The 24,809-nt window shown below is 44.6% G+C and overlaps 1 protein-coding gene across 1 annotated transcript; it reads left to right on the forward strand.

Moving 5' to 3' along the window:
• The first annotated feature begins 7 nt into the window (after window positions 1-7).
• BBLN (bublin coiled coil protein) lies at window positions 8-13,963 on the forward strand. Its single transcript, XM_077478703.1, has 2 exons — window positions 8-163; window positions 10,843-13,963. Exons 1-2 carry the CDS (start codon window positions 106-108, stop codon window positions 11,031-11,033), a joined length of 249 nt encoding a protein of 82 aa, XP_077334829.1. The 5' UTR covers window positions 8-105; the 3' UTR covers window positions 11,034-13,963.
• The last annotated feature ends 10,846 nt before the right edge of the window (window positions 13,964-24,809 follow it).

A 24,809-nucleotide genomic window follows, 5' to 3' on the forward strand; every position in this document is an offset into this window, starting at 1 on the left:
GACCCGCACCATCCAGCGATAGGCTGAGAGCGCTGGTTACGTCATCCGCTGCCCGGGAATGTCATAGACATCACATGACCGGCAGTCACATGACACAGAAGCAGAATGTCAGGACCTAATGGTGATCCGCAGATTCCTCTGGGCGAAGTGTCCGGGGAGGAAGGTGACTACTCTTCATTATTGTTCTGTGCTAGGCTGCCCTCTCCTTCTGGGGGCCACCGTGCGCTCGGCTGACCTCTTCTCTTTTTTCTGGGGGCAATCGTGTACTTGGCTGGGCCAGACTCTTCAGGTGTGCAGGGGGGAGCTCAGTAACCTTTCATATGGGAATATTGGGGATATCAGTATGTTGCCCTACCATCACCAGAGTGACCTAGTCACAATGTAAGTCTCCATTCACACCAATGCATTTTTTCATGCGTTTTGCAGTAATGCAGGACATTTGTTTAACATGGGTTCCTATGGCACATGTTCATCAATGCATTTTGTGCCTTTGCGTTTTTGGAAAAAGGGTTTTTAAATACAAAATTGTGCTTTCTTGCCTTTTTTGGTTTAATAGGCTTAAATGGAGAAAGCTGCAGAAAAGCATGTAGTGCTTTTTTTGCCATGATGTCTGTTTTTAAATCTGCCCAACAACAGCTTATCCCCCAAATAAAGCATAAAAAAAAATCGCAGTAAATTGCGAAAAGCACGGCAGAAACGCTCAAAAGCAACATGCATAGATTAAGGCTTACCTGTAGGTCCAAGAAATATCTCCTAAACCTATACGGTTTAGGAGATATTTACCAAAAGACAAGCACCGATGTCTATGGTGCGCAGGCACACTGAGCAGGCCGCAGATCACGGCGATATGCAGCTTGTGTCGGCTCCCGTGCACATGCGCGGGAGTGATGTCATTGCGGCTCCGGCGAAGTCACTCCGGGATACATGGCAGCAGCGAAGATGGAGGACTGCTTTTGGGGGCTTCGTTCTCAGGTAAGTTATTCATAATGAGCTAGTATGCTATGCATACTATCTCATTATGCCTTTGCCTTGCAGGTTGCATTTATTTTTTTTTTTAAATGGCCTTTAATTCCTCTTTAATGTGTCTGCAGGTCCACGTTCACTAATATGGGTGCATTGGGTTGGGGGGGGGGGGGAAGAGTAATCACCTGAGATTGTCACGCTTGCAGTGCCATTCATTGTTAATGACACCCCAAAATGTGGCAAGCAAATGCACGTTAGCTACCCATTGAAATTAAAAAGCTACCCTATGCATGGAGCACAAAAACAGATAAAAAAATAATAATTTCATATTCATGGATTGCTAGGCGTGAACGGAGCCCTGTAGACACGATAATAGAATGTTGAACCCGTTGGTGTCCATAGCCAAGATTTGACTGTGCCTAAATGCACCCACAGTGCACATATAAAAGGGGGAGGGGGCTAAAAGCCACAATCAGCCAAGCACATAGCATTTCCAGGAGGTCAGCACAGGCAATCCCTCTAGAGGGCTCAATGAAAGGGGGTCTGTCATTTCATAAAGTTTTTAGATTAATGTGTGTGATCTCTCCTGGGGGGGGCTGACCATACATTGTACAATTTTCTTCCTTTAGATTTACTGGTGATGCACTTGGCCGAAATTGACGGTTAAAAAATATATACAGTGCCTTGCGAAAGTATTCGGCCCCCTTGAACTTTTCAACCCTTTGCCACATTTCAGGCTTCAAACATAAAGATATAACATTTTTATTTTTTGTGAAGAATCACCAACAAGTGGGACACAATTGTGAAGTGGAAAGAAATCTATTGCATAACTTAAACTTTTTTAGCAAATAAAAAAACTGAAAAGTGGTACGTGCAAAATTATTTGGCCCCTTTACTTTCAGTGCAGCAAACTCACTCCAGAAGTTCAGCGAGGATCTCTGAATGATCCAATGTTGTCCTAAATGACTGATGGTGATAAATAGAATCCACCTGTGTGTAATCAAGTCTCTGTATAAATGCACCTGCTCTGTGATAGTCTCAGGGTTCTGTTGAAAGCTCAGAGAGCATCATGAAGACCAAGGAACACACCAGGCAGGTCCGTAATACTGTTGTGGAGAAGTTTAAAGCCGGATTTGGATACAAAAAGATTTCCCAAGCTTTAAACATCCCAAGGAGCACTGTGCAAGCGATCATTTTGAAATGGAAGGAGTATCAGACCACTGCAAATCTACCAAGACCTGGCCGTCCCTCTAAACTTTCAGCTCAGACAAGGAGAAGACTGATCAGAGATGCAGCCAAGAGGCCCATGATCACTCTGGATGAACTGCAGAGAACTACAGCTGAGGTGGGAGAGTCTGTCCATAGGACAACAATCAGTCGTACACTGCACAAATCTGGCCTTTATGGAAGAGTGGCAAGATGAAAGCCATTTCTCAAAGATATCCATAAAAAGTCTCATCTAAAGTTTGCCAGAAGCCACCTGGGAGACATACCAAACATGTGGAAGAAGGTGCTCTGGTCAGAACTTTTTGCCCACAATGCAAAACGATATGTTTGGCGTAAAAGCAACACAGCTCATCACCCTCAACACACCATCCCCACTGTCAAACATGGTGGTGGCAGCATCATGGTTTGGGCCTGCTTTTCTTCAGCAGGGACAGGGAAGATGGTTAAAATTGAGGGGAAGATGGATGCAGCCAAATACAGGACCATTCTGGATGAAAACCTGTTGGAGTCTGCAAAAGACCTGAAACTGGGACGGAGATTTATCTTCCAACAAGACAATGATCCCAAACATACAGCAAAATCTACAAAGGAATGGTTCACAAATAAACGTATCCAGGTGTTAGAATGGCCAAGTCAAAGTCCAGACCTGAATCCAATCGAGAATCTGTGGAAAGAGCTGAAAACTGCTGTTCACAAACGCTCTCCATCCAACTTCAGTGAGCTCGAGCTGTTTTGCAAGGAAGAATGGGCAAGAATTTCAGTCTCTCGATGTGCAAAACTGATAGAGACATATCCCAAGCGACTTGCAGCTGTAATCATAGCAAAAGGTGGCTCTACAAAGTATTAACGCAAGGGGGCCAAATAATTTTGCACGCCCCACTTTTCATTTTTTTTATTAGTTAAAAAAGTTTTTAAAAAAATCCAATAGATTTTGTTCCACTTCCCAATTGTGTCCCACTTGTTGGTGATTCTTCACAAAAAATAAAAATGTTATATCTTTATGTTTGAAGCCTGAAATGTGGCAAAAGGTTGAAAAGTTCAAGGGGGCTGAATACTTTCGCAAGGCACTGTAGAGATTATATATATTACATACTTACTATCTCACAAAAGTGAGTACACCCTTCACATTTTTTGTAAATATTTTATTCTATCTTTTCATGTGACAACAATGAAGAAATGACACTTTGCTACAATGTAAAGCAGTGAGTGTACAGCTTGTATAAGTGTAAATTTGTTGTCCCCTCAAAATAACTCAACACACAGCCATTAATGTCTAAACCACTGACAACAAAAGTGAGTACACCCCTAAGTGAAAATGTCCAAATCGGCCCAATTAGCCATTTTGCCTCTCCAGTGTCATGTGATTCATAAAAGTTACAAGGTCTCAGGTGTGAATGGGGAGCGAGTGTGTTAAATTTTAGTGTTATCGCTCTCACTCTCTCTTACTGGTCACTGGAAGATCAACATGGCAAAGAACTCTCTGAGGATCTGAAAAAAAACAATTGTTGCTCTACATAAAGATGGCCTAGGCCAGTGATGGTGAACCTTGGCACTCCAGATGTTTTGGAACTACGTTTTCCATGATGCTCATGCACTCTGCAGTGTAGTGGCGCATCATGGGAGATGTAGTTCCAAAACATCTGGGGTGCCTAGGTTCGCCATCACTGGCCTAGGCTATAAGATTGGCAAGACCCTGAAACTGAGCTGCAGCATGGTGGCCAAAACCATACAGCGGATTAACAGGACAGGTTCCACCCAGAACAGGCTTCCCCATGGTTGACCAAAGAAGTTGAGTGTACATGCTCAGCTTCATATCCAGAGGTTGTCTTTTGGAAATAGATTTGTGAGTGCCGCCAGCATTGCTGCAGAGGTTGAAGGGGTGGGGGTCCGCTTGTCAGTGCATACGCTGCACACTGCATCAAATTGGTCTGCATGGCTAAAGATGATGCACAAGAAAGCCCACAAACAGTTTGCTGAAGACGAGCAGACTAAGGACATGGATTACTGGAACCATGTCCTGTGGTCTGATGAGACCAAGATAAACTTATTTGGTTTGGATGGTGTCAAGCACGTGGTGGCAACCAGATGAGGAGTACAAAGACAAGTGTGTCTTGCCTACACTCAAGCATGGTGGTGGGAGTGTGATGGTTTTGGGCTGCATGAGTGCTGCCGGCACTGGGGCGCTATAGTTCATTGAAGAAACCATGATAGCAAACATGTACTGTGACGTACTGAAGCAGAGCATGATCCCATCTTCAGAGACTGGGCCGCAGGTCAGTATTCCAACATAACGACCCCAAACACACCTCTAAGACTAACACTGCCTTGCTAAAGAAGCAGAGGGTTAAGGTGATGGACTGGACTGGCCAAACATGTCTCCAGACCTAAACCCTCAAACAGAAGGTGGAGGAGCACAAGTTCTCCTAACATCCACCAGCTCTGTGATGTCATCATGGAGGAATGGAAGAGGGCTCTGGTGAACTCCATGCCCAAGAGGGTTAAGGCAGTGCTAGAAAATAATGGTGGCCACACAAAATATTGGCACTGGGGAGGGAAAATGGCTAATTGGGTCCAATTTGGACATTTTCACTTAGGGGTGTACTCACTTTTGTTGCCAGCGGTTTAGACATTAATGGTTATGTGTTGAGTTATTTTGAGCGGACAGCAAATTTACACTGTTATACAAGCTGTACACTCACTACTTTACATTGTAGCAAAGTGTCATTTCTTCAGTGTTATCATATGAAAAGATAATAAAATATATACAAAAATATGAGGGGTGTACTCACTTTTGTGAGATTGTGTGAAAAAAAAAAAAATATGAACATCGACAACTTTTTGGCTGTTGGGCTGCTTTCATACTGAGCAGCTTTTTAATGCAAGCGATGTTGGTCAGTTAAGAAACATGCACCTCCCCAATGACAACACATCAAAAACACACCCATGTTAGCGTTGAGTCACATGACTTATGTAAAACACACTATAAGCATGGTATAATTCTGTTGCTTTTTCAGCGCCATTAACGCCACCCTTTTTCTATCAGCAAAACTCTGATAACTATTTTTGGATGAAATTTTGGGGCATTACTAAGATTTACCAATACCGTATGAGGTCAAATCTAAACACTTTCAATTTGGATGCAATCAAACAGGCCCTTGCACTACATAGTTGAAGGTAAATCGAAAGGAAATTTGTATAAGAGAATTGTATAATTTATGGCCAGTAAGTTCTCCTTGAAGGACGCATGTGACATCTCTTAGGGGTATGGGGAGTAGATTTTGCTGCATTATTTTCACCTTGGTCATGTAATGGAGAAATTATTATACACGATTTATATAGCGTCAACAGTTTACGCAGCGCTTTACAATGTATAGGGGAGACAACACAATTACAGTACAATACAAAAGGTACAGGAGGGCCCCGCTCATATAGCTTACATTCTAAAGGGAGGGGTGGTGGTACAAAAGGTAATGGCTGCAGAGAATGATTTTATGGGGGCAGCTCGGGGACAGTTAGGTGGATGTGGGATAGGCTTCCCTGAATAAATGAGTTTTCAGGGAACTCTTAAAGGTGGACAGGGTAGGGGCCGAGCGGACAGACTGGGGCAGGGAGTTCCAGAGGATGGGAGAGGCTCTGGAGAAGTCTTGAAGGCGAGCATGAGAGGAGGTAACAAGGGAGCTAGAAAGCAGGAGGTCGTTGGAGGAGCGGAGGGGACGATTTGTGCGATATCTGCAGATGAGGTTGGTGATGTAGATGGGGGCGGGGTTGTGGATTGCTTTGTATGTTATGGTTAGCATTTTGAATTTTACACGGTGGGGTAGGGGAAGCCAGTGGAGGGATTGGCAGAGAGGGGCAGCAGTCACGGAACGATTAGTGAGGTGTATTAGTCTAGCAGCATTCATAATAGACTGAAGGGGGGATAGCCTGCTTAAGGGTAGGCCATTAAGGAGAGAGTTGCAGTAGTCAAGGTGGGAAATAATCAAGGAGTGAACGAGTTGCTTTGTGGTGTCATTAGTCAGGAAGGGTCGAATTCTGGAGATGTTGCAGAGGTGAAGGCAGCAGGATTTAGCCAGTGATTGGATATGGGGGCTGAAGGAGAGGTCAGAGTCAAGGATTACACCCAGGACTCTGGCATGAGTGGAGGGACCAATGGCTGTGTTGTTGATATTAATGGTGAAGTCACGGGGGGGGATCGTGAAGGAGGAAAGAGAAAAATGGATGATATCAGGCTGGCAATAGAGGAGGAGATCTGGAAAGCTTTCTACAACTTTTGATCGAACACCCAATTACATGGAATCTAATGATTGGCTGGAATCTGCTACCAAAGGTTTACACAATCTCTCAATCTCACGTGGATTGAATAATCTACAAACTAGGAACGCTGTTTAGCCATATTTTAGATGGTTGGGTGGCTTTAGACCATGAAGCGATTGTAAACCACAGGCCGCAGATTACAGAGCACTATACAATCTAAAAAATAAAACACGTAGGCAATTTGTAACAGCTTTCATTCACAAAAACAACCATGAAAGTAAAACCCAACCACCGCCGTGTTCCATGAAAGCTGGAACTGAGCTAAAGTACCGGGGGTTTGCGGTTTCTAAATGAAATTAGCTCTCTTCATCAGGGCTTAGGAAAGATATGGGCATGTAATTAGACCTTGGAATATTAATGAGGAAAATTATACAGCCCTCTAAAGTCAGTGGTTTGGTAGCCAAGCCTGTGATCAGAGCATGCGGCACACGTTCCCCTATTATTATGCCAAGATCTCATTCCAAGGCCAAATACGCTGCAGTCTAATATTCAGTCCAGTAGTAGATATGGTAGGATGCACTGCACTTGCTGGTAATGTACTCCAATTCTTATCCCAAGGAACCTCCCCCAGGGGTTGTTCAATGTGTTTATCATTCTGTACATTGGTTCTGGGCCAGTAAGGAATAACCTCACATACAGACATGGTGAGCCATGATCTCTGCACTCCTCATACTACAGGCTCTGCACATTGTTTATCTATAAACTTTGCTGGGTGTAGAGTGCAGGCCAGCTCTAGTTACATCAGGTATCTGACGGCTGTAGGCTCCTGAGGATGGCTGGTGCAAGGTAATCAGGCCACCTGCAAAGTTTTATTTCTTTAGTAAAGATTTCCTTAGAACCTTATTTACAACAAAAGATATCACGGTGAAGAAAGCACCGCACCCTGCCTAATACATGTTCAGATCACAGTGTGGGGCCTGTGGTGTCCTTCTGTGTTCTCTTCATAATGCTAAAGAATGGAAGGAAGCCGGTCACATCATCATTTGACTGGTTTCTTCCTGTTTCCCAGCCATTTATTTTTCATTTTATTAAAATGAATGCGGCTTCACCTGCTTCAGAATCCCAAAGCAAGTGAAGAAGAAAATATATTTGTAAAGCACTGTGTATGAACACAAACTGTATGCAGGAGAGGAGGGTGAAGGTACCCTCCAACTCCTGTTACACATACTGCCCATCAACATACCCTCTGCACTCCTTTCCTGCTCACAGTTATACCCTCAACACTCCTCTCCTGTACATACCACCCAGTGTCATACCTTCTGCACTCCTCTCCTGCACAAACCACCCAGTGTTATACCTTCTGCACTCCTCTCCTGCACAATGCACACACCTCTCCTACACATACTGCTCAGTTATACCCTCAACACGCCTCTCCTGTACATACCACCCATTGTCATACCTTCTGCACGTACTGCCCTCCATACTCCTATCCTGTACATACTGCCTGCTGTTATACTCTCAACACTTCTGTCTTGTACATACTGCCCAATGTCATACATTTCACACTCCTGTCCTGCATATACTGCCCAACACCATACCATTCGCATTTCTTTCCTGTACATACTGCTGACAGTCATATGCTGCACACCCCTCTTCTGCACACACTGCCCCATCATATGCTTCGCACTTCTATCCTGTACATATTACTCACCATTATCCTTCCAAACTCCTCTCCTGCACATACTACCCCATGCTACACTACTTCATAAATGTGTGAGATGTTTATTTTTGAAAAGAAGCAGTATAGCCAATGTTAGGCTGAACCACTGCTTACTACAGGCGATACTGAAAAAATTAGAATATCGTGCAAAAGTTCATTTATTTCACTAATGCAGGTTAAAAGGTGAAACTAATATATGAGATAGACTAATTACATGCAAAGCAAGATGGTTCAAGCCGTTATTTGTCATAATTGTGATGATTATGGCTTACAGCTCATGAAAACCCCAAATTCACAATCTCAGAAAATTAGAATATTACATGCAATCAATAAAACAAGGATTGTACATAGAAAAATATTGGACCTCTGAAAAGTATAAGCATGCATATGCACTCAGTATTTGGTTTGGGCCCCTTTTGCAGCAACTACTGCCTTGGCATGGAAGCTATCAGCCTGTGGCACTGCTGAGGTGTTCTGGAAGACCAGGATGCTTCAATAGCAGCCTTCAGCTCTTCTGCATTGTTCAGTCTCATGTCTCATCTTTCTCTTGGCAATGCCCCATAGATTCTCTATGGGGTTCAGGTCAGGCAAGTTTGCTGGCCAATCAAGCACAGTAATCTCACGGTCATTGAACCAGGTTTTGGTGCTTTTGGCCGTGTTGTCAGATGCCAAGTCCTACTGGAAAATGAAGTCAGCATCCCCATAGAGCTTGTCTGCGGACGGAAGCATGAACTGCTCCAAAATATCCTGGTAGACGGCTGCATTGACCCTGGACTTAATGAAGCACAGTGGACCAACACCAGCAGATGACATGGCTCCCCAAACCAACAAAGACTGTGTAAACGTCACACTGGAGTTCAAGCATCTTACACTGTGTGCCTCTCCATTTTCCTTCATACTCTGGGTCCTTGGTTTCCAAATGAGATGCAAAATTTGCTCTCATCAGAAAAGAGGACTTTGGACCACTGAGCAACAGACCAGGTCTGTTTTTCTTTAGCCCAGATAAGACGCTTCTGATGTTTGTTGTTCAGGCTGATAGCTTCCATGTCACACCAAAGCAGTAATTGCTGCAAAAGGGGCCCAAACCAAGTACTGAGTACATATGCATGCTTATACTTTTCAGGTGTCTGATATTGTTCTATGTACAATCCTTGTTTTATTGATTGCATGTAATAAACAAATTTTCTGAGATTGTGGATTTGGGGTTTTCATGAGCTGTAAGCCATAATCATCACAATTATGACAAATCACGGCTTGAACTATGTTGCTTTGCATGTAATGAGTCTATCTCCTATATTAGTTTCACCTTTTAAGTTGCATTAGTGAAATAAATGAACTTTTGCATGATATTCTAATTTTTCAAGTATCACCTGTAGATCAGCCCCATAGTTTTATCTGAACGTATGTTAAAGTGTTTTTTTTAACCTCCCTGGCAGTATCGGTACATTGTTTTGCATTGAAATCTGGTGTTTTTATATCGTAGGCTTGTAATTCTGAGGAATAACTCGCTTAAATCTGTCCAAACAAGAGTACTGGGTATGATAAAGTTTGAAACACGAAATTGTAAATTATAAAATAATACACTTTATTCAGTAATGTAGTCAAATCAAAACCACTGAAATTGAAAAGTCGCAGAATCGTCGCTGTCGTCACTCTGTGTCTTATGACGAATTTCCTCATAAATCACTATCGCTCAATTCTGCAAGTGATTCTAATTTACCATCGTTTTCTAGCTGGTCTAAAACCGCTTTTGATGTAGAGGCACACTTTTTGGATGCCATGGGCATTGTCAAGTTTCCAGGCAGAAAGAACAGTATATATAATAGAAAAGTGCAGGCAGGGCACTGGGCAAAGCATCCACTGGTTAACCCCTTCACTGCCAGTGTCATTTACACAGGAATCGCTGCATTTATAAAGCAGTGGTTGCTGTATAAATGACCATGGTCCCAAAAATGTCCGCCATAATGTCGCAGCCACAATAAAAATCACTGACCGGCGGCATTACTAGTAAAAAAATTAATAAAAATGCCATAAAACTATCCCCTATTTTTTAAACACTAACTTTTTGTGCAAACCAATCGCTTCTTGCGATTTTTTTTTTTTTTTTTTTTTTTTTTTTATTTATTTATTTATTTATTTTTCCCAAAAATATGTATGTAGAATACGTATCGACCTAAACTGAGGGAAATTTTTTTTTTTTTTTATATATTTTTGGAGGATATTTATTATAACAAAAAGTAAAAAATAATGAATTTTTTTCAAAATTGTCGCTCTATTTTTGTTTATAGTGCAAAAAATAAAAACCGCAGGGGTGATCAAATACTACCAAAAGAAAGCTCTATTTGTGGGGAAAAAAAAGGACGTCAATTTGTTTGGGAGCCACCTCGCATGACCGCGCAATTCTCAGTTAAAGCGACACAGTGCCGAATCGCAAAAAAGTGGTCTGGTCTTTGACCAGCAAAATGGTCCAGGGCTGAAGTGGTTAATACAACCTCACCTGTGCCTTTCTCGTATGATCTACATCTCCAGCATCCATTTTTCTGGGGTAGGGTCTGCAGTCTGTACACATGCTGGTGCAGTTTAGTTTGTTTTAGACTTAATCTGGACAATAATCATCCTGAATGTAGAAAAACTTTATATGTGGCTCCTTTACATTTTACTCCTCTTTAACTCCTCAGATTTTGCAGCGTTGAATTTTATGCTGGACCAAATAAACTTTTGCCTGGATCACCTGGAAGAAAAGAATGATATTTTACATGCACAGCTTCAGGACCTTTTGGAATCCAATCGGCAGGCTCGGCGTGATTTCCAGCAGCAGATGAGCCAGAATGGAAATGGGAATACTGCACAACAGGACACTGAAATGTAACCACCCAATCAGACAGCTTCCTCCTTAAGACTGTGTTCTATCATTCATGTGGCCCCCTAAATGGCTGGATGAAGATTAAAGAAAAAAGATAATTGTATGAAAACTACCACTAAAATAGTGTCAGCTTCAAGTGAATGACTGAGTGCAGAGGAATTCCAGCCCAAATAACACCTCTTTTTAAGCATTTGTAATAATGAATATTGAACTCCTGACAAACTGCTGAATACGTAGGGTTTGCATTTCTTCCCATGCAGTTCTGACATTTGCAGCCTTGTCAGACAATATAGGCGGGTTGGTGAATTCTATGCTGCAGTTAAACAATACTGCACAGCCTAGTCGCCTCTCTGCCTCCGTCTTGATTGGACTTGAAGAAGCAGCACCTCTCTTCTCTCTGCTTTCTCTCTCCTTATTGGCTCCTGCTGCTGTCAATAACAGCCCATGGGGGGGGGGGGGCAAGTTGTGCTCTGTTGGTCTCTAGACTAAAACGGCTCAGGAGCAAGCCGACATAGGTGCCCTCATAGCAGTCAGCTTGCCAAGGAGGCATTAGGGAGGAGCTAGGAGTGCTGGCTGGAGCCCCAAGGAGGAGGATCAAGGTTCACATTAATGCTGCCCCTTCCTCTCCTAGATCCATGTTCTTTCTACTGTACATGGGGTCAAATGATATTATCGGTACACATTCAGGAATTTAGACTAGTTGCATTAAAATAAACTACGCGTAAATAAAATACATGGGCATTTTAATACCTCAACTCAAACTTCGTAGTTTTTAAATAACAAACATGTTATAATTACCTCCACTGTGCAGCTTGTTTTACAGAGTGGCCCCGAACCTGCTCTTCTGGGGTCCCTCGGCGCCTGTCTTGGCTTCCCCTGCAAGGACTTCTCATGTTCATGCGAGCTCCCTCGCATGGTGAGGAGTGCTTGCGGGTGCACTCCCGTGATGCAGCCGGCAGCCATAGCCGCTCACTGTATCACTTTGCCCCGCCCGCGCCCCCCCCCGCACCATTGCATGTGATTGACAGCAGCGCAAGCCAATGGCTGTGCTGCTTTCAATCCATCCATTGTAACCAATCAACGGCCAGGCTGAGCGGCAAAGGATGTCGGGGGGCGAGCGCAGGACTTTCGAGGGGTCAGGTAAGTAAAGCGGGGGCTGGGGGACAGGCGTTGTCGGATGTTTTTTCACCTAATGCATAAAATGCATTAAGGTGACACTTTATTTTTTATTTATTTTATTTTTACCTTTACAAACCCTTTACTGTATCTGCCTGACGTTCAGTGGTAAACCTTTTGTAGCCTCAAATCCACTTCATGCCTGAACTCTTAAAACTGTAGAGTGCAAAATCTGGTGCAGCTCTGTATAGTAACCAATCGGCTTACATGTTTTATTGTCAAAGCTTAATCGACCAAAGTGAAGTTAGAAACTGATTGGCTACCATGCAGATTTGCACCAGATTCTGATAGCTTAAGTTTTAATAAATCTCCCCTATGTACCACTTTTCTAATCCACCTTTAGTGCCTGAAATAGGCCTCTTTCAGCTGTGAAAAAAATAAATTGGAATGAGATATTTTAAAAGCAAAGTCACCGTTCATAATGGCTGCGTGAGAAGCTGTGGATAAATGTTGACAAATGGAATCCAGGCTTGCAGGTTCTGGGGGGGCCGTGTTACTCACCAGCATTCTGCTTGGCTGCTCTGGACATAAAACATAACCCACAAGACGGCTAATTTCCTTCTGTGTCTTCTCATGCAGAAATTTTGGTTTGTGATGGCTCAATGTCTCTTTCCCTGCACTGCCAGTCAGCTCGTTTTAACATTTTAGCCATTGTTGATAGTGGCAATAATATGAGCGATTACTTTTGTTGTGTTACATGATTTTCTTCTACACATGGCACTGTCTTTGGAGAACATGTGTGATCTGCCATTTTTGATCTTCTGAAATTGCTAGTTGCTTGACTGTTATGACCGTAAGCGAAGAGCACCCGAGTACATCTTTTATTAGGATCTGCACTCGCCATTCCCAGCTGTTTCCATTCCAGCATATTTAAGAACGTACCATGTGGAGTAAAGTTACAAAGTCTCTGCAAAGGATGTACACCCCCCTCCCGATCCCTGATGCTCACCCTGCCTGCATTACAGCCAACTCTAAAATCACTTGTGTGGTCAACCGAGGGAGGGGTGATGTCATGCCCTTTGTTATGTGACAGTACTCAGGCCTAGTAGTTGGCTGCTGGAACCAAGAACTGTTACAGGAAAGGAAATCACATACACCACAATACCTGCAATGTCGCCAGCCCTAACAAAGGACCAATGGGGAGCGCTAGCCGGGTGATGGGTTGGTTGGGGCCCTTTGCAGAGACAATGTCACTTTGCCCAACACGGGGAGGGGGATTAGCCAGTGCTATACTTACATTGCTGGCTCAGATATATTAACTTGTAAATTACTACCCCTAGATAGAACGGATTTTACAATGTATGTAGCGGATTTCTTTATATTCTGTATTTTGGAAGATAATTTTATTCTGTGATATACCTGAAATGATTTAGGTTTTAAATCTATGTGTCTTAAAGTATACCCTGGTATAGAATGACCATAGGCTGCTACTAGGAATTGTCATAGGATACCCATAAGTTAATGTGGGCCCCTTAATCTTAATGAGGACCCCAAAGGCAGGGTATTGATCCAGTTCCTGGGGCTTGGCCCAAATCCTCCCACATCTCTCGATTTGTTAGCGACACTGCTCTTAACAGCAACAGATCAGGCTTCTATGCCTCTATGGTCCTGGTAGCAGATTACTTAGATTGTGCTGGACATAGGATTTTTCCTGTTGTGGTCAGTGTCTGACTTTTTCTTATCTGTTGGGTACGTGTGACACACGTCAGTACTTTTCTGATTATGCTCTTTCAGAAATAAAGATATCTGGTCTACATAAACGTGTCTGTATTTTCTATTGCCAGGGTCTACGTTCACATGGTTAAATGTATTAAACCCAAGCTGTGCCTGTCTGAATTGTCATCAGAAAGGCATTTTAAACAGAATCCCATCTAACCCAGTAAAGAATGAAAAATGGGCAATGCCCTGATCTAGCTAGGTCCTCTAGGGTGCTTCTACCAAACAACTGGGGAAATCTAATAGGGTCACCTGTTCTGGTAACAGTTGTCAGGGGATTTCCACTAGCTTTGAAGAGATTTCCTATTCACTCCAAAGAGTGAAGTGGAATCTCCCCAAACAAACACAGGGAGCAACCCAAAAAAAATTGATGGGTTTTAACCAGACCCTGCTCTATCCAAAATTGGAAGTATCACAATTTTGTGGTTTACTGTAATCCAGCCCCTGCCAGCATATGCTTGCCAACCTTTTACTCACCAGCTATTATGTTCATCTACCACATCAAAAGAAAAGCCCTGTGTCCTCAACAAGCACCAAATGGGCTATAAATTCTCTGTGTGACCATGCTGATTGGCCTGGTGCCTTCAAATGCTTGTCTATACCCAGAACTACCAGGTGTGCCCTTTGGCCCCAAGCTCTGAACAAAGTAGTGGGAGTTATTTGGATGGTAGTGGGAGCCATGCTATATCAGTGCCAACACCTTACACTCCATCAGTATGATTATCACCTGAAGCACAGGGAAGTAAACTTATGTGGAAGGGGAATTTGGTATAGGTGTTAGGCGTTAAACGGTCTCCTCCAGACAAAATAGAAATATATTTAAATATTTTATTCAAAGATAGAAAAACTGGGGGGGGGGGGTTGATGTATCAGCCCCCTATAAATAAAAACAAGAATGTATATACAACATTTCAAGCAAGGATGTTACTAACATGTTTTGTGGTTTATATCAGTTTCTTCAGGGCTTGCTTGTTCCTTAGCTCACTTGAAGTTTGAGTAAAACATAAATACATATATAAATCACTTTGCACATATATTCCACCCCAAAAAAATAAAAGTAGGGAAGGGGGAGGATGGATAGAAGGAATTAAATTACCTTACGGCCATTAAAGAACGTGAGGATTAGGGGGGAGACCAAAAGATAACCCACATCACAGTGAGAAAAATAAAATAAAATGCACAGTCCTGGGAACAACCTTAAACACAAATCTAAGCGATGCAGTCCTCACTTAAAAAGGCAAAGAGAAGAAAAATGTAGATAAACAAAAATGTGTATATGCCTGTTAAACCATCATAGATTCCTCTGACTGTTCAGTTTGAGACTCTATTGTAACAGGAAAGCTATAATAAATGCATTTACGTAAAAAAAAAATTAAAACGGGTCCTAACCTTATGATAGAGAGTGAATAAGCCTCCACAGAGCGTATCATTTGCTTCCCACCCAAGACAGACAGGATCCACCATTGTCAAGTAGCAGGCATGTCCAAGAAGGCATATACACAAGGTTTAAGTTGGCTATCCTATTGTAACATCATTGTTGTATATACATTCTTGTTTTTCCTTATAGGGGGCTGATACATCAACCCCCTTTTGTTTTATGTCTATGTCATTTTCCAAACTATGAATTAGGGGTGCACGTCTTCACTGGTCTTATGATTTCATTACCTTGTCCACAATCCCTTGTCCTTTAACTCCTCCCCCTGCACTGTACTGGCTGTCTCCTCATCAGCTGACTTTCTGCTTAAGGGGAGGGGGCTTTATCCACCATGAAGGCTTTGCCTCTGTTTCTCCCAGAGAGGCAGAGCATCGCACAGAGCAACGGATGACGTCATCAAAAATCTATTTCGCTAACTCGCAGCATCAGGAACATCTGAATCGCGAAGCTGCGATTATATTCAACATCCCTACTTTGAATAAAATTATTACATATATTTCTATTTAACGCCCAAAACCAATATCCAATTGCCCTTCCAATCTTCTATTTGGGGTTGGTACTCCACGACATTAGTATTCACTCTAACGCCGCATACACACGACCGGACTTACCGGCAGAAAAGGTCCAGTGGTCTTCCCAATGGACTTTTGAATGAACGGACTTGCACACAAAAGAACGGACTAAAGTCCGTTCGAAAGTCTGTTTTTAACGTGATGACGTACGACGGGAATAGAAAAGGAAGTTGAATAGCCAGTAGCCCTTGCGTCGTATTTGGTCCATCAGACCAGCATACAGACTAATGGTTTTCCCGACAGCAATTGTCTGTCTCACAGATTTGAAACATGTTCTATTTCTAGGGCCATCAGAATTTTTTTTTAAAGAAAAACAATCGGACTATCCCACACACGATCGAACCATCCGACGGTATGATTCCATCAGACCTATTCTGCCAGAAAGTCCAGTCATGTGTACGCAGCATTAGATATAGGCCCGGACTACATCTACAGGTTTTCCTAGACTTCTATTATGTAGCACGTTTTTCTGAAAGTACACTAAAAGCTCTTTGGGACGAAGTTGGATTTAGAGCCTAAACTCTGTATTAGGATACAGGAAGACCACTGGGGAATGGAAGAGCACCACATTAGCAGTTATACGCTGCTTATTTCAAGCACGAAAACTGATCGCACAGAAATGGCAGTCTGAGGAAGCACCGCTACTGAGTGAATGGGTCCAAGTTATCAGTGAACTACTCTGGAAAGAGAAGACAGTGTATATATACAAAGGGGACACTTTAGAGAGTTTGAGAAAATCTGGAGACCCTGGCTGAATGAAATGGGATATCCCACCTGATTAAAAAGAGATGGAAGGGAAGAAGGAAAGGAAGGAAGGAAAAGGGGGGGGAAAAAAAAAAAAAAACAGAAGGGTAGGAGTAATGATAAAATAACTAGGTAGACCTGAAAATTATAGTGAGAACCACTTAAAGTTACAATAGGAAGCAATAATATTTAGCTGGTAATAGAATATTAACCCAAAGAGGAATAAGGGCCCTGAGGGAGGGCGGTGAGATAAAAGAAGATGAAACATATGTATACAAGGAAGTACTGGATAAAGTAAATTAGAATGTACTGAAGATAATATGATAGTAAAATTTTGTTATATGATTTTATGCTGGTTTGTATAATGTTTTGTATGAAGGAAGAAAAGTTAAACAATAAAAAAAAAATCTCTTAAGCAGGGAATAATATTAAAAATACATAAATCACTTCAATCCCATGACATGGTAATATACTTGCATGACCCCAGGGAATTGATTGAACTCTTTATGATAATTAAAAAGTTTGGGACATATTCGGATTTCTAAAGCTGGACAAATAGTAATTTTTTTTTACATTCAACCAAAGTGTCACACATTAGAGGTGGATGGGGGAATCACTCCCGCACCATCAAAATACAATGATTGGTGCTGCCAGCTATATCCGGCGACACTGAATGTTTAGGAAGAACCCAGCAGGCTTGGCTGTACACAAGATGATTGATGAATAAATGATAAACTGTTACAATACGGGGGGCGTGGCTTTACGACGGAGCTGTGAGGCCGCACATCCACAGAGCTCCGTGACTCGGTCGGGCAGGGTGAGCTGCACAGCGGACGAACCGACATTCTCTTCTATGTCCGCGCCAGACCGGCAACCCAGCATGCTGTCCACGCAGAAAAACTCGGACATTTCCACATATTTCCTGCGCGGTCCCCCTGCACAGCCGAGGGCCGCAGGTACTAACATGGCACCGCTGCGCACGCACGCGGCAGTCACAGCCCAGGCCAAGAAAGCACTGAAGGGCCCTCTTCCTGCGCTACAGGAGCCGCACACATCGGGAAGCAAAGCGGACTCACCGATTCCCCTCTCCAGACATCCTGCCAGTGGAGGACACACAGACGACCCTGGAACCTGATCCACCTGGCTGCCCGCCTATGGAGTCATGGCGGGAGATACTGGCACTGCTCCCCACCAAGCAGGACATCGCCGAATCCACTGCTACCATAGTGAGTACTCTCTCCAAGGAGCTAGGTTACAGACGCCACCTTGGCATACTGCAGCTCTCTGTCGATGACAGAGAAAACCGTAGCCGCAGGAACAATGTACGGTTACACGGTCTCCCTGAAGCCACATCTGGGGGAGACCTCAGAGCTACCGTCACAGCCATCTTTAACAAACTACTGGACAAACCCCCAACGGCGGAGCTTGAACTGGACTGGGTTCACAGGGTGCAGGGCCCCAGAGGTAGAGACACCTCCGCCCCAGAGACGTTTTGGCCAGGGTCCATTTTTTCTCCGTCAAAGAGGAAATCATGCGGCATGCTTGGTCTGCGGGCCCAATAGACTTTGACGGGGCCACCATGCAGGTGTTCCCGGATTCTCGCCTCATGCTACGGATGAGGGGCATGTTGCGCCCCCTGTTGGAAGTGGTGAGAGACGCTGGGGCCACTTATCGCTGCGGACACCCGTTCCATCTCATTGTCCTCAAGGGTGGCGACACCTTTTCCTTACGGTGGCTGGACCAGCTCTTGGACCTGTTTGCTTTCCTAGGGGTGTCGAAGACCCCCATCCCGGACTGGTTGGATTTCCCGCTCACGACGGACTTCACAAGAACCCCTCCACCCAGACCCCAGAGATCCAGCAGAAGCAGGTACCGCTCCAGATCTAGAAGGGAACCCAGAGATGCCCTCATCTCACCTGAACCATGACCTACATGCCGATGGCCCTGCCCTCCGCGATAAGTAGACTCTGTACTTTTGTTACCACTGATTGAGTGTATGACCTGCAGTAAAGGCTAAGCAATCTGCTGCTTTCAACCTACGGTTGGTGAACTATTTTATCTAGTGGCACGGTACGGGTTCTAGTTTGTCAATCAACAGCTAACTGTCCTGAGTACACGGTATCAGGGGTCCCTAGCCCGGGTCTTGGGGCGGATCGGCTTACCTGTCTTCCGTTTTGACCCTCCCTATACCCTGCCATGAGCCCACACCCCCTCCAATTGACCTGCTAGGACTTGGCTGACTTCTGGTGGACAGGGGAGGCGGGCAGGTAGAAAGCACCCGGCCGTGGCCGGGGGACCAAGAGGTCTCGGGGATATGGGAGTTTCACTGACCAGATAGGGTTAGCTTCTCGCATGAACTAAGGGGAACGGGAACTCAGGGGAACGGTTTGCTGGTTCGCAGACAGTGACATGGGTTATGTAAAGTTTTTGTTTTTTGTTGATGTAAACTGTCTGTGGGGTTGGGGGCATGTATTAGCCTCATATAATTTTTTCAGTCATAGTTTAAAGTGCTTTGCCAGTTTAATGTGCTTCCTTGCTCGACCACACGGCTCCTATTGCTCTGACTACATCAGTCTTCCACGTACCATCCATAGGCTGCGCTAGTGTGCGCATTGTTTATTTAGCCGTTTAGGGCACCCTCGCAGTTGCCCCTGCAACTACTTGCTTTGGTGCCACCTTTTCTCTCCTCTGTACCTCCGTTTCCTCCTAATCTGTTCTCTCTTTTCCCTCTCCACTCTAAGCTTTTGTAACCCCCGACCTGGTTCTCCCTCTACTCCCTCACTGATATTGCGGCGGGGTCTCTTCGATTGCTCTCTCCCTCCCCCCCCTTTCCTTTTTTTTTTTTCTTTTTTTTCTCCCCCCACATGACCATGCCACCCACGGGAGACAGCATTCCCGGCCTCCCCCCGGGTGCAATTTAAATTACGTCCCTAAACACCAGGGGCCTCTCCACTCCAGAGAAACGTTCCAGACTCCTCTCCGACCTCAAAAAATCTCACACTCAAATAGCTTTCCTACAGGAAACGCATTTTAAACAGCTGGCAGTACCCAAGCTGGGAAACAGGCATTTTCCCACTGTATATCATGCTCCCTCTCCTATTCCGAAATCCAAAGGGGTCAGTATACTGATCGCAAAATCGCTCCCATGGACCTTAGTATAGGAACAGGGCTTACCCTTTGGGTCGGTTTCTACTACTGAAGGAAAAAATTGGGAATACCACTGTGACCTTAATGAACGTGTACTTTCCAAACTCAGGACATCTCCATTTCCTTAGAGCACTAGCCCCCATCATCCTCGAAACTAGGGAAGGGGTGTTCCTAATGGGTGGGGATTTTAATTATGCTCAGGAGCCACTGCTGGATGTGTCAAGGGGGGCTTCACATCTCTCCTTTTCCCTCCTCAAAAATTGAAGGTGGAACTGCTGGGTTTGAACCTGGTCAATCCTTGGCGGGTCTTAAACCTGGAAAGTAGAGACTACACGTACTTTTCCTCTGTACACCATACGTACTCCAGGATCGTCTACTTTCAGATCCAGCATAAGGATCTACCTTTAGTCACATCCACACTGATTGACCATGTCTCCCTTTCAGACCATGCTCCGATACATATCAGTTTGAACTGGGATCTGGACTCTTGTGCACCGCCCACTTGGAAACCTAATGAATCCCTTTTGCAATCCCCCGAGATCCGCAAGGAGGTGGGGGAAGCGATTGTACAATATTTTAGGGACAACGTAACTCCATCTATGAACCAACTGTGTATCTGGGAAGCTCACAAGTGTGTGGTGCGGGGCGTATTGATCCGAATTGGGGCGCAGAAAAAACGGGAAAAGAATAAGCTGATCAAGTCTCTGATCTGTAGGGTGCGCTCCCTCGAACTCCGACACAAACGGTCCTTAGCGGCAGCCCACCTGGATGACCTCACCCAGGTCAGGAAAGAGCTGAGAGATCTTCTTTATCAGAAGACAATCCAGAGTCTGACATGGGCGAGACGCACGTTCTTTGAGTTCTCCAACAAGCCTAGTGCTATGCTTGCGAGGTCACTGAGGGGTCCGAGATAGCGCACATTTATTACGCACATCACTACCGCACAGGGCTCCAGAGTCCATACCTCTAGGGACATTGCCCAAGTATTCCACGACTACTACCAGAAACTCTACAATCTTCAGGAGGGAGAATCGGGGGCGGCGACCATTGCCAAACTGGCAGCAGCGGGTGAATACATCCATGCGTCCAGCATGCCTACTCTATCCACTGATATCCGTACCTCGATGGAGTCGGATATTTCGGCCGACAAATTTTGGGGTGGAGATGGCTCAAACAAAACCTCATAAGGCGCCAGGGCGGATGGCTTCACCCTGACCTATTACACAACTTATATGGCCTCTCTGACCCAGCATTTCGTGAAGGCCTACAACCACCTGAAAGGGACCGTGGCCGTTCCGGCAGACTCCCTGCGGGCGTGTATATCGATCCCCAAAGAGGGAAAGGATTTGTCCCAATGCGGAAATTACCGCCCCATAGCGCTTCTAAATGTCGACTTAAAACTCTTTGCGAAAATACTCTCAAACAGACTAATACCATATATACCAAATTTGATCCATTTTGACCAGGTGGGGTTCGTTCCACAGCGGGAGGCAAGAGACAATACGGTCCGAGTTCTCAACGTAATCCATGCGGCACGTGTCCAAGGAAGGCCCTTTATTATGTTGTCAATGGACGTGGAAAAGGCCTTTGACAGGGTGGCCTGGCTCTTTATGCGGGCCACCCTGGAACACATAGGTCTTGGCCCAAACATGATGAACTTGGTCATGTCGCTTTACTCCACGCCGTCGGCAGTGGTACGGGTGAACGAGTGGTGCTTGGAATCTTTTCCTATCACGGGACGAGGCAGGGGTGTCCGCTGTCTCCCCTAATTTTTATTCTGACATTGGAACCACTGTTTTTTCCCACCATAATAATCCACCTCCTCGGTTTCCTCATCAGTGCTGTTCGTACGGACGCCCGGGGGCATAGGCGCCTTGTGTGCCACTGCCCCTTTCCAGCGCTGCGACGCTCCCCTTAGATCGGTCGGAAGAACGGGCCATTTTTTTTGGCCATTCTTTTCCGACCTTCTTTTTCCATCGTCTTTGCCTCTATGCCTGATTGGGCGGTCGGATTGGTGGCCACGTTCGTCTATGCCGTCGCCCTTTACGAAGGGCGGCGATCAAGGCATCGTTCTTTCCCCCTTTCCCCCGCCCACATGCTTGAAGCATTATGGGACTTGTAGGCTTATTCAGTCTCGTCCCATAGGTGAGCATGCGCAATAGCGCTCCTTTTGTCCGCATCAGGCCGACTACGTAAGACGCCGGCTTGATGGCGGGGCATATAAAAAGCCTTCGTAATACCGTCATTCCTTTGCGGGCCGCAGCCAAGGGTGACGCTTTATCCTCCAGACTTTGTATTTCTTGGTAAGTTTATGGTTATATCTTTTTATATTTACTTTAATCGATCGTCCCTTCTCTTTGAAAACGTTCACTTTTCTTTTTGATTGTTTTTCAACCCTTCACACCTGGGCCATTGTCCATGTTTCTTTTCATGTCTGCATTGACTCCCTAGCTTAGAATTCTATGCTCTGGGATGCCACCATGTAATTCTCAGTCTATGTCTATATGCCTGAGTGTTTGTGTTCTTGTAACACTCAGTTGTTGATGCAAACACCCCCCTGCTGAGATATATTTCCTTAGTTACCCAACCATTCTAACCTTCGTTTTGTTTTTTGTTTTTTTGTTTTTCTTTTGATTGGCCACCCAGCTGGTATTCCTGTGCAGGTGTGTCTCCCTGAGCCCTTAAAAAGAAAAAAAAATTTAAATACGTGCGTCTCCATTTCTTACAACTATCCAACCCATGTAAGTAACATATTTGAAAATTAAAATAAATCTATGTACTACTCTTTTTAATTTTTATACTTTAGAGGGTTTTTTACCCCTAAAAGGTTGATTTATTTTAGCAATCTTAAAATTTAGTCATGTATTAAAGAATTTTCAATTATCCCAAAATTTCAAATTCTACTTTTTACCGCATACCTTTTTGTTACCAGTTTCCCTGGGTTGGCTTTTTAGCCCCCTGCGATTCAGCGCTGCTGCAGTTAACCCCCGAGGTGGACAATTCCCCTACTTTACCATCAACGTAGTGGTTGAAGGTGGGTTTGATGTTTGTGTGTCCCCCCTTCCCCCCTTTTTTTTTTTTTTTTTCTCTCTGCACTTATGAATTTTGTGATATATCTTATTACTATTCTGTATTTTTGGTTTAGATTCTGTTCAAACATTCACACATCCCCTGAAGAAGCAATCCAATGCGAAACATGTCGGGACTATGTGTGCTTAACAAGAACAACCACTGTACTGTATTATCCTGTATCTTTTAAGCATATATTGCTACTGATTTTAACTTCAAACTTAATAAATATTTGTATTACAAATTTTGTACTTTAATTAATTGTATTTTGTTAACCAGCACCGCCAAAATCCCTAATCTCCCTTCCTGTCCACTGATGTGTCACGTTCGGAATGACCCAAATATAACTGGCATATCCAAACCTGCACACCACAAAATCGTGGCGTACGCTGACGATTTAATTTTTTTCGTCTCCAATCTGCATACTTCGCTTCCCAATATACTAGAAGCTCTCCGGCGATACAGCAACCTATCGAACTATAAAATGAATTGCGCCAAGTCTGCCGTATTGAATGTATCGGTCCCCGATGGCGAAGTCCAGGGGCTACTCTCTGCTTTCCCGTTCTACTGGCCTGACATCCATACGTTACCTGGGCGTTGACATTGCGGCGGATTTGGTGCAATTGTACCCGCTTCATTTTGCCCCTCTCTTGCATAGACTGAAATCTGACCTAGGAAATTGGCATGCTTTAACCCTGACCTGGTTCGGGCGCTGTAACGCATTCAAAATGTAGGCCTTACCGTGGATTTTATACCTGTTCCAGACACTACCAACCTTTTTCAGACAATTGCAGGTGTTGCTCAGGGACTTCATTTGGGTGTGCAAACCGCCCAGAGCCCGCTTGCAATTGCTTGCCAGACCGAAAGACAGGGGAGGCCTAGGTCTCCCCGATCTGCAACAATACTACAGAGCGACTCTGATGGCAAGAATCATTGATTGGCACTGCAATGGCCCACATAAACAGTGGGTGGAGATGGAGATCGAGGATGTGTCCATTCCCTTGTTGACCTCCCCGTGGCTCCTGTCCTCCCCACCAAAAGACCTCAGAGATCATCCCCTGGTGGGAGCTACGCTGGCTGTTGTGCAGAGGTTGTTCCGCTGCCTTCACCAATGACTCCGGTTATAGGAAATCCAGATTTCCCACCGGGATTTACCAATAAGAGACTATGACAGTTGACTGTAGAAGGGAAACAGCGCCTGGGAGAGGTGTGGCCCTCAGGAGGGCTCCCGACCACGCAAACTGTCGCTGAGCTCTCTGACCCCCCGCATGACTTGTTCAGTGCTTATCAACCTCACCATTTTCTTCAAGCCATACAAAAGGGTCCCTACGCCCAGAGAGACCTGATGCCCTATGAATCCATCTGTCACAAAAGAGAACCTGTGCGATATGCCCTCTCCCTCCTGTATAACCTATTGAGTGGTCAGGAGGAAGAGACGACCCCACCATTTATCCACCAATGGGAGAAGGACTTAGGCACTGAATTTACCCCACAACAGATAGGGAAGATCCTGACTCTAGTGCATAAAGCTTCCATCGCAAACCAATATCAGGAAGCGGGGGACAAGATAGTCTCACGCTGGTACAGGGTCCCATACATTCTGAATAAAATGAATAGATTGATCCCGGATACTTGTTGGAGGTGCAATTCGGATACGGGGACCATGGGCCACATTTTCTGGGCATGCCCGGAATTGAAGAACTTTTGGGTAGAGGTGACTGGGACGATAAAGACCCTCACAAACGTGGATGTAACAGACAACCCAGCGGCGTGCCTTTTACACCTAACCAACCGACCCATTCAAAAATACAAAAAAAACCTTACGATGCAACTCTTAAATCTCGCGCGGGCCTGCATTCCCGCACTGTGAAGACAGCTCCAGCCCCCATCCAAAGTGCTGTGGTACTCCAAAGTCAATCACAT

The sequence above is a fragment of the Lithobates pipiens genome, unplaced genomic scaffold, assembly GCF_037356315.1.
Source record: "Lithobates pipiens isolate NorthernLeopardFrog02 unplaced genomic scaffold, aLitPip1_a1.2 Scaffold_1, whole genome shotgun sequence".
Lineage (NCBI taxonomy): Eukaryota > Metazoa > Chordata > Amphibia > Anura > Ranidae > Lithobates > Lithobates pipiens.

Excerpts from the sequence above, each read along its gene's own strand:
- BBLN (XM_077478703.1), top strand. The coding sequence starts at position 106 with ATGTCAGGACCTAATGGTGATCCGCAGATTCCTCTGGGCGAAGTGTCC. Across the intron at positions 164-10,842 it reads CGAAGTGTCCGGGGAGGAAG|ATTTTGCAGCGTTGAATTTT; the intron begins GTGACTACTCTT and ends TTAACTCCTCAG.